Raw genomic sequence first — 11,152 nt, 5'->3', positions numbered from 1 at the left:
GCGCCTCTAAAAACGACCGTACGGGGGCCTTCGGTCGTTTTTAGAGGCGCTGCGCTCGTCCGCCTTAGGCCCCCGTACGGTCGTTTTTAAAGAAGCGTTTGCGGGTAGATCGGCTGGAAACGCTGATTGGTGGACACGCAGCGGCCTGGCGTGACGTTTTTCACGTCACGCTCGATGCTTAACCGGATGTGACGTCAATGAAAACTGGGTTTGCTTGTTTTTTTCGTCCCTAACCCATCTAGGGAATCCCTAGGTACCGGCCGCTCCGGCGGCGCGCGCGATATGCCGGCATTCGGTTCGTGGTTCTCGCTGCGGCGCGTATTCGGCTCGTGGGTCTCGTTGCGGCGCGTAATTCCTATGATGGCGGTCCTGCGTGGTGTCATAATCGGCGATAGCCAAATGAAATTCTTGTGCAGGTCTCGCCTGCGGCTTTCGCCGCATGTTGAGACGTGCACTTTCAGTTTTGGCGGTTATGATGCCACCTCACTGTCATTTAAGGTCGCGCAGATGCGTTTGCACGCCGATTTTGTTATTTTGTATGTAGGGGGCAATGACCTCGCTAATGGTCATGGCCCGCGGGAAATCGCCGCCAACATCAAGGTACGTATAAATTACGTAAAATCGTCTCACAATTTGCTTTAAAAGTGCTGTGCCGTTCATCTTGCCCCACGTGTTTCCAGGACCTCGTGCGGCAGCTGCAGCAGCACGTCGCACGGATGGTGTTGGTTTTTAAAATACTGCCGCGGTATTTCAAAAACGAGAGCGAAGCGCTGCATGAAAACGCCCGTCGTCGGCAGCTGAACCGGCGCCTGACTGCTGCGCTGCGGCGCATGCCTGACGTACGCATTCTGAACCCTGAGGTAAGAATGCTTTGTTTTCTCGTTTGTTACTCATTTATCAAATTGTTGAGTTCATAACGCAACTTTTTCGACACTCTTGCAGCACCGTTTCCTGGATGCTGCGAAGCGGCCGAGGCGTTGTCTGTACGCGGCCGACAGTTACCACGTGGCAAGGGGTCGCGGCATCGATCAGCTCTCGAAGATCATCGTCGCGGCCCTGGTCAAAGTGTACGGCTCCGACATCGCTGCAGCGTCAAGGGCAGAACCAGGAGCGGTGTACGTTGTCCACCACTGTCGGCGATGCAGGGCGAAGGGCCACGAGACGGGAGAGTGCAGCTCGTTTTGCTGACCACGCTGCCATGCCACTGCAAGCCACCGATGGAACGCTGCGCATACAAACGGCCCTTTTCAGGGCCACCCCATTGTTTCCTGGCAGACCGCAGGCTTGCAGTCCCGTGATCCAGTTCCCTCTCTTTAGATATGTTGCACGTAGTATATCGTTGTACTTAAAGCGTAGCTGCCGCAGCGAAATTATATATTTCGTATAGCATGCGCATAATACTGCTGTACCGCTGCTTCCCTCGTGCATTATTTAAGACCCTAGGACAGGAATCACAAAACACGTGTTAAGAGTAGCTGCCGGAGCGAACACTAGGCCTGTGCTCGGCCACAAAGCGTCGCGCTAGGCCTCTTTTTTTTTTTTTCTTTCCCTTAGAGGAATTCGTCGAGTGACAGTAAGTAAAGTTATACATTTCATATGACATGCGCATAATACTGCTGTACTGCTTATAGCTGCTTCCCTCGTGCATTATTTTAAGTCCCTGGGGACAGGAATCGCAAAACACGTGTAAGCGTAGCTGCCGCAGCGAACGCTAGGCCTTATTGCAACAGGGCTGCGCTCATTACGGCTTTGTTACGTCGTTTTTTTTTTTTTTAATGTGAGCACCATTTACTATAACAACGGCACAATCGTCTGAAATATGGATTCTGTACAGCCTAAATAATTGCCGCTTACCTCGTGGGACATCTTCTGCAGCATCATGCCGCCCGCGTCTTTCATTTCAACGCTGCTCCGACGATCACATGTATAGGCCTCGCGACAGGAGTATTGTGCACACAGTGCGGTTTTCTGCCGTGTTTTTTTTTTTTCTCTCATAAATCCCATGCATATTTCGAAGCATCTCGTCGCGGTGCTGTGTACAGCACCGCGACATGTGCATAATACAGCAGTATTATGCCTAATAATACATGTGCATAATACAGCAGTATTATGCACATGTTGTATGAAATATATAACTTTACTTACCGTCACTCGACGAATTCCTCTTAAAGGGAGAGATAAAAAAAAAAAGAGGCCTAGCGTTCGCTCCGGCATGTACTCTTACACGTGTTTTGCGATTTCTGCCCTGGGATCTTAAAATAATGCACGAGGGAAGCAGCTATAAGTGGTACAGCAGTATTATGCACATGTTGTATGAAATATATAACTTTACTTACCGTCACTCGACGAATTCCTCTTAAAGGGAGAGATAAAAAAAAAAAAAAAAGAGGCCAAGCGCGATACTTTATGGCCCAGCACGTCGAAGCGACGACGCTGTACGTGTAGTAAATATGCTGTCTACATTTCCCATGCTGTCGAAACGATTTTCGGACAGCACCGCGACGAGATGCTTCGAAATATGCATGCATCTATAAGAAAAAAAAAATGGAAATGTCCGCGACGATCACATAGGCCTCGCGACAGGAATATTTCAGTATAGTTAGTGCGGTTTTGGTCTGTCTTCTTTTTTTTTGATGACTGCAGGACATTTCGAGGGTCAGCGACGTGGTTATCACTGTCTGCTGGCCAAGAATATCCCTTCGACAACACCGGAAAAGTACGTGTCTTCCCGTGGACGGCGCCATTATTTTTTTTTTTCAAATAAATGTATTCGATGTACAAGGCCTCACTATGCAAGGTTCAATTGTGCAGTGTGCTTTTGTATTGTAACCGTGCATAAAGTGAAGGGATGCCGTGTTTGAATTCACTCTTGTTAGCTAGCTGCATTTAATAAAATGTTTGCATTTTTCAGGATTTTAAATGCACAAATACTGATTGTCACAATAAATCTTTCAGTAGGTATCTATAATTTTTGGTACCTCCTGTATAGTGTGTTTATTTTTTTTTATTACGTAAGCAATACTACGCCAGGTTTCAGCCTGTCGCATAAACCCGGCCTGACAGTTAAGCTGTCGGGTAAACTCGGTCGATAGCCACGCCGCACCGCAGAAGACAAAAGAAAGAACAGAAAGAGAAGCTACGTCGGCTTTGTTTATATGCAACCTACCGGGTTTAACTAAAAGTAAACCCCAGGTAATTTTTCTTTTTCTTACCCAACTCAACGTCGGCTACTGCTCCCTTCTAAATGGCTCCGGAGTGCACCCAGGGAAGTTGTTGGATGCAACATTATTTATCCCTGGAGACTGTCCAATATGCTGATAAATAAAGAACTGAATAAGATTGAAATCAATTGACTCCAATTTGGACTTTGAAATTTGTCGCACAATTTCTAATTGCAAATTTTATTTGAAAGTCTAATTTTTAGGTTTATATTTTTCCCAGGAATTAAAGCACAGCTAAGGAGTATACTCTGCAATCTATTGCTTGCTTCAGTTCCATAGCAAGTGCACACACACACAGATGATGCAATGTAATTCTAATTTGAAAAGAAAATTGAGTACAAAAAAAATTTGGGGTGGCTAAGTAAGCAGTCTGTTTTAGGCTACAGGTCCACTAAACTATAGCTTGACATATATGCCATGTTATGAATGCAAAACGTGTTGCCATGAAGGAAACGCGCAAGACAGGTTTGTTTCAATAAATAAATATTGGACATACAAAAACATATGGCCGAACTCAAATGAACCATATGTTGCATTAGAACTAACACAAACTTAATACAAGACATGAACCTTATGGATCTCAATTGACAGCAAACATACACTAACATTTACAAAAACATACAATGCCATTTCTTTTCATGCAACTGACACCACAGTTGTCATCTTATACAAATATATCTTTAAAGCATTCTGCAAACCATCGTTGCCTTATGACACAATAACCTGTTACAAATTACAGTAGAGCCTCGACACATTCCTCGTTCATACGTTCAGAGTTGCAGGAAGTAAATATCTCCCATACAGCTGCACTGTTCCTTTCCTGTTTAATATGTATGTTCCAGATAACACAATTTCCAGATATTAAATTCTAAATTAAAAAAAATATATGATCAAATGGCTCGTTTAAGCATTCAAATGTGCATGTTTCAACATAGGGCTGAGCCCAGGAGCAGAATGCATGAACTGAAAGCAGCAGCACCCACCCATTGTGGTATCTTCTTCGCAGTGCCTTGATGGAAGGGTGAGGCTAACAATTAAGCGAAGGTCATTCACGCAAAGACATGACTTGCAGAGAAGGCAAAAATTGAAAAACCAGTACATTTTTTTTTGCAGTGCATGGGACAAATCATTTGTGAAGAACTATGCGCTTGCATTTCATGAGCAGGCTGGACCCAGAGAATGCAGCGACAGTCAGCCACCCCCATAGTGTATTGATACAAGGGGATAAAGCAACCAGAAACAAGGAAGCAATCTTGGCTTTCCATTGTCCTCAACACATAAAGTGTGTTACTAAACCTCATCTGCAATGAGTGCAACACAACTGTAAGCTGAGTTGTGAGGACTAAACCAGAAGCCTTTCACATATATCTTATGCCAAGAGATGACAATCTATGCTTCTTCAGATGAAATGTTTTCCCAAATAAAATGTTTCTACCTGCATTTTTGAAGACAAAGTATCAACAATGTTGTACATGTGTTCATGCACAGTGACACACGCACAATTAATACACTATTACTCTGACAACAGTGAAGTCAGACAAATACCGCTAGTTTTAGTTAATAGTTACTGATATTTTTATCAATCTGAATGACTGTAACCTTTCTTGGAGCACTGACTTTACTAAGCTTTTCAAGCTTGCTCTGCAGCTAAGTTTCCTACCTCTAAAACTTATTTCAGCATCTCTGCGGCAATAAAATTTGCCTAAAATTTTCTAGCGCCACAAATTTTCCCCTCTTTAGCTGCTATTTTGAACAGTGTAACATTGCTATTGTATATCCCCATGATGCAAAATATAAAGTACACATGTTCATCATGCATGCATCTTTGAAGGCTTTACAATTGTTATTTCAGCCGCTGATCAGCATGCATTCTTTACTCGTGATATATCCACTGCATATTCTTCATTTATCACTACAGCTGAATGAAAAGTTATGTGTACTTATTTTTTCAGTCACAAAAGAAGTTATTTCAATTTCTTTCGTTAAGCACATGCATTAACCTAGCTGTACCACATTCTGTGATCCGGTGAAAATTTATATAAATTCAGCAGGAAACTGACAGGTCGTTTTTCTGTCATCTCACTATAAAAATGTTCAAATCATCTCTCAGTTTAGTGTTGTCTCCACCAGTGAGTAAAAAAGAATGAACCTATTTTACCCTCACAGTTCCTGAGGAAAAGGTTTTCAATTCATGTTTTCTTGCTTTTTAAGTGCTTTATTTATTTGCTTGGAACAGTAACTGCTTATATATGCTCTCTCTTACACTTGTTGCAGTGACTTACCATCATGAAAGTACTATGCATTGTGGCAGTTACATTTTCTTGCTCCGTTTTTTACCAATTGTTGAATGACCTAGCATGTCCACTTCTAGCTAGCACTTTTGACTCTTCTTCATACAATTACATGCAGCTTGTATCAGCTTGTATCACCTATCACTTCATCCTCAAGGCATTCCGATCAGCCTCCTCTAGTCATGTTTGTGTAATGACAATTCCTGCAAAGTGAAATATATACATAGGCATGCGCATGGAGGGCGGCTGTCCTCCCGAATTGTCTCAGGGGCACTAAGTCAGCCCGTACTTTTACTTTGTTGCACTTGTGCCATCATTTCTAAACGTGCACAGTTATGGTCATGCAGGTTTTCGAAGGTAAATACTGGCAGCCACCTGTGATGTTGTTTTGCACAAACTGCAAAACCAGGGGCAGAATGAACCATTGTGAGAAGCACATCGTCATGTCATTTTCAATTTTGCATTCATGGCGAAGCTTGATTTCTTTTTATAGTGCACAGCATTTTGTACTGAAATAAAACAAAACAAGTGCACTGAAAAACCCATAAGACAAAGAAAACGACAGGACAATTAACTCTTGCAAGGACATTATTGCAGGCTAGTTGATGCATCCCCTTCATGGATCACTGCCTTGTCGTGGCGGAGGGGCTTGCGAAACTCGATGAAGTCGTGAGCTCTGCTGTGTAGGGCCACCCAAGATAGACAAGTTACGGCAGAGAGTTCTGACAAAATGTGATTCACTGGAGAAGGTAATGGCAACCCACTCCAGTATTTCCTGCCAAGAAAGCCCTATGACCAGTCACAATAGCATTAATGATATGGCGCCGGAAGATGAGCCCTCCAGGTTGGAAGGCGTCCCACATGTTACTAGGGGGGGGAAGGCGTCCCACATGTTAAAGGGCGATTCCTAGTAGCTCCAGGGCGAATGAAACGGCTGGGCTAAAGCCAAAAGGACGCTCAGTTGTGGATGTGTCGGGAAGCGACCGGAAGGTCCGATGTTGCAAGGACATATATCACATAGCAACATGGAATGTAAGATCTATGACGCAAGGTAAACTGGATATCGTCAAGCGAGAAATGGACAGATTGAACATTGATATCTTGGGTATCAGCAAGCTCAAGTGGACCAGAATGGGAGAATTTAATTCCAGCGACCATTATGTCTTTTATAGTGGGCACGAATCCAGGAGAAGGAATGGGGTCGCTCTCATAGTCATTAGAAGAATGGGCGAAGCAGTGCTAGGGTACAACCCCAAAAACGACCGAATGATTTCACTTCGGATCCAAGGTCAACCTTTCAAGTTACAGTTATCCAAGTCTACGCACCAACCACTACTGCTGAAGAAGCTGACGTTGAGAAATTTTATGCTGACCTGCAATGTCTTTTCGACCGCACTCCCTCATCAGACGTCCTTTTTCTTAATGGAGACTGGAATGCTAAGGTGGGGAGTGAAGAAATATCCGGAATTACAGGCAAGTTCGGTCTCAGTGAGGCAAATGAAGCTGGGCAGAGGCTAGTAGAGTTTTGTCAAGAAAATAACCTGACCATAGCGAATACTCATTTTCAACAGCACAAGAGGCGCCTGTACACATAGATTTCTCCGGATGGTCTGTACAGGAATCAGATTGATTATATTCTTTGCCGGCAGAGATGGAGAAGCGCTATACAAGCAGTAAAAGCAAGGCCTGGGACCGATTCTGGCACCGATCATCAGCTTCTTGTTGCCAAATTTAAGCTTCGATTGAGGAAAACGCAGAAAACTAAAAGGCCTTTCAGGTATGATCTGGATCAAATATGCTGTTAAAGTGAGGAATCGATTTCAAGAATTAGATCTAGAAAACAGAGAGCCTGAAGAGATGTGGACTGATGCGCGTGATATAATGCAAGAAGTTGTTACTAAAGTAGTTCCAAAGCAAAAGAAATGCAAGAAAGCAAACTGGTTATCTGAATAGGCTTTGCAAATAGCTGGGGAAAGGAGGATGGCAGAAGTTATGGGGAAAAAGAAAGATACAAGGCTCTCAATGCGGATTTTCAGAAAATCGCAAGGAGAGATAAGAATGCCATCCTGAACATACAGTGCCAAGCAGTTGAGGACAACAGCCAATTAAGGAACACAAGAGCTCTGTATAAGACAATCAAAGATATCAAAGGAAGCTTCTGTGCTAAGCTGGGCGTGATAAAGAACAAACGAGGCAGGGACCTCACGGAAGCCTCAGAGATAAAGAAGAGGTGGCAGGAATACACAGAACTGTACAAGAAGGACCCGGATGTGCAAACCCAACATAAGACGGCTGTGATTACTGATCTCGAGCCGGGCATCCTGAAGAGAGAAGTTGAATGGGCCTTATCCAGCCTTGCTAAGAACAAAGCTAGCGGAATTGATGGCATTCCAGCTGAGTTGCATCAAAACCTCAACCATGACGACGCTGTTAACAATCTGTATACATTATGTCAGCAAATTTGGACAACCCTGCAGTGGCCACAGGATTGGAGGAGGTCAGTTTACATCCCCATTCCAAAGAAAGGCAGTGCCAAAGATTGTTCCAACTACCACATGATCGCACTTATTTCGCATGCTAGCAAGGTGATGTTGAAAATCCTCCAAGGTAGGCTGCAGCAGTATGTGGATCGGGAGCTTCCGGACGTGCAAGCCGGGTTTCGCAAGGGCAGAGGAACTATAGAGACCAAGTTGCCAACCTTCGCTGGATCATGGAAAAAGCAAGAGAGAACCCATCTACTTCTGCTTTATTGATTATGCGAAAGCGTTTGACTGCGTAGATCACAGCAGATTGTGGCATGCTCTCCAAGAGATGGGAATTCCAATTCACCTCATCTGTCTCCTCAGGAACCTGTATGAAGGGCAAGAGGCCACAGTTAGAACTGGGCATGGTCTTACTGGTTGGTTTCCGATTGAGAAAGGAGTCAGGCAAGGCTGCATACTGTCGCCCTGCCTATTTAACCTATATGCTGAGTGCATCATGAGGAAAGCTGGTCTGGACGAGTCTTCAGCTGGAGTGAAGATTGCTGGGAAACGTACCAACAACCTTAGATATGCGGATGATACCACTTTAATGGCAGTAAGTGAAGTGGAACTCAAGAGACTTCTGATGCGCATACAAGAAGAGAGTGAGAAGTTTGGACTTAAACTGGACATTAAAAAGACAAAGATCATATAGCGTCTTGCCCCATCAAGCCCTGGAGCATCAAGGGACAAGAAGTGGAAGCTGTGACAGATTTTCTCTTCTTGGGCTCCAAGATAACCCCGGAAGGAGACTGCAGCCATGAAATTAGGAGACGCCTACTTCTGGGAAAGAGCCATGGCTAGCCTTGACCACCTAGTAAAGAGCAGAGACATTAGTCTGCCAACCAAGATCCGTATAACTATGCGCTATGGTATTTCCAGTTGTGATGTATGGATGCGAGAGTTGGACTGTGAAGAAGGCTGACCGCTGAAGAATTGACGCGTTTGAATTGTGGTGCTGGCGGAGAATCTTGAGAGTTCCTTGGATGGCCAGAAGATCAAATCAGTCGATATTGTCGACCATAAACACTGACTGCTCATTGGAGGGTCAAATTCTAAAGTTAAATCTCAGCTACTTTGGTCATCTGATGAGAAGAGGGGAGTCGCTGGAGAAAGATTTGATGTTGGGATAGGTTGAGGGTCACCAGAGAAGGGGTAGGCAGCGAACGCGATGGTTAGATGGCATCCTCGGGGCGTTGCAGATGAAGTTATGTTATGTTATGAAGATAGTGAGAGACCAGAAAGCGTGGCGTGATATGGTCCATAGGGTCACGAAGAGTCGGACACGACTGAACGACTGAACTGAAGTTGATGCATTTCTTAAAGTATGCTTTATGACAAGTATGAGTAGACAGGACAAGGCGCTTGGTGGGACACAGGTTTTTCGACCAGGTGCAGCGCCTTTCAAGTGCGGGCTACCAGCCTTCACTGATGGCATCGGTCGCTGAAGATAAGCTGAAAAAGCCAGCTATCAAGCCTGATCAATTGGATCAAAGTAAAGTTACGGTTATTCCATATATACATGGGTGCGCGCACAATCGGTTGCGAGGGCTGGCATAAAAGTGGCTTGTTCTGCACCAGATAAACTCTCAGGATATGCAGGAGGGTTAATCGCACAGGACAAGTCTGTCGCTTGTAAAATGCATCACCAGCAGCGCTTCGTGAAGTGTTCCAGGAGCGCAGTGTATTCAGTACCACTCACCCGTGGTAAACGATATGTTGGCCAGACAGGGAGATACCTTAATGAGAGGCTGAGGGAGTATACCAAAAAAATGTTATAGACAAATCAGGCAGCAAAATGACTTAACACATTCGGAAAAGCCGTAACTGCACTCCCGAGATGAGAAACACCACAGTGTTGCACAGGTGCAGGACTCAACTAGGCCGGGAGATTATAGAAGCAGATGAGATTGAAAAATTTGATTGTGTGTTCGGATAATGTGTGTGTTCGACTGGGCTTTCAAAAAGGAATTAAACTTTCTTGCTCAGCAATAGGCCAAGCTTCTTTGATACAGGTCTCCTTGTGAGCAGTAATTGTCCGTGTGTGCTTGCTTTCATTTCGTTCATAAGAGCAAATACAGTAGTTAAGCAAGTGGTCTTTCAATAAAACCTGAGTTGTTAGAGCGCCTTCTCCAGTCTACTCTGTTCCTTTTGTCCCGCACTTAAAACATATACTGTAAACAATTAACTCTCATGGGAGTTATTTCTTGTCCCTTTATTCTCTTCCTTCTGTATATCTGTTTTTCCCTTGTTTTTCCCTTAAGCAGTATATATGTGCAATATGCATATCTAGCCCAGATATAAGTTTTATCAATATTTTATTAATGTTGAAATTCCATTGTATCGAAACAGATGTCTTATAGCCATCGTTTGCCTTTGCGAGGTGTTTTGGTCGTAATAGCTAGGGATGGGGGGGGGACTTCCTTTAATTCATAACCCTGCACGCGCACGTATGTGTATACATCTGTGAAATATCTCATTTTAAAGATCAGTATCAGATAAAAATATAACTGATCCAGGGACATAAAAAATTAAGTGGGAAGAATTGGTGGGAAGAATAGTTCCTTAATTAAACCTGTTGAACCAGTAAGGATTTTCTTACAAATAGGGTTTGTATGCATGCATGCTCAGTGCAGCAATTATTATTAATGATTATACTGTTTCTTTGCACCTCATTAGAAATAATATAGCTGTCCCCCCCCCCCCTTTTTTTTTCTTTCATTCACTGTATAATGCAGTGCTCCTCGATCTCTTAATTGAGACCGAGGGGAGGTCAATGTGGTGTGAACTGCAACCACAGTTCCGAGAGCAGGTCGCGGAATCGAGCATGACGAAATAATTACAAAACTTGGAAAAGAACGGATACCCAAAAAAGCTTATTGAATGCGTGTCCAGACATCAGATCGACAAGCATTTGCAGCCGATGCCTACACAAAATGCAACGTCATCATCTCGACCAAAAGGCATGCTTTTGTACATTCTGGGCATAATTAGGCAAAGGCATGGGTCTTCAAGAAATGTGCATACTGGCCACATGCCATCCAGTAAACTGCGAGGGGCTCTTTTGAATTTTAAAGAGGCTTTGCCCCATTCAAAGATGCCAGGTATCATACATAAG

At 43.9% G+C, this 11,152-nt stretch overlaps 1 protein-coding gene across 1 annotated transcript; it reads left to right on the top strand.

Annotated features, from left to right (window-relative positions):
* The first annotated feature begins 264 nt into the window (after positions 1 to 264).
* Positions 265 to 1,443, top strand: LOC146182919 (uncharacterized). Its single transcript, XM_084608666.1, has 3 exons — positions 265 to 600; positions 681 to 860; positions 943 to 1,443. The coding sequence occupies exons 1-3, from the start codon at positions 283 to 285 to the stop codon at positions 1,186 to 1,188; spliced, it is 744 nt and encodes a 247-aa protein (XP_084464792.1). The 5' UTR covers positions 265 to 282; the 3' UTR covers positions 1,189 to 1,443.
* The last annotated feature ends 9,709 nt before the right edge of the window (positions 1,444 to 11,152 follow it).

The sequence above is a fragment of the Amblyomma maculatum genome, chromosome 7 (assembly GCF_055883805.1).
Source record: "Amblyomma maculatum isolate TAMU_Amacu chromosome 7, ASM5588380v1, whole genome shotgun sequence".
In the NCBI taxonomy this organism is placed as follows: domain Eukaryota; kingdom Metazoa; phylum Arthropoda; class Arachnida; order Ixodida; family Ixodidae; genus Amblyomma; species Amblyomma maculatum.
This window is presented reverse-complemented; position numbering and strand designations above follow the sequence as displayed.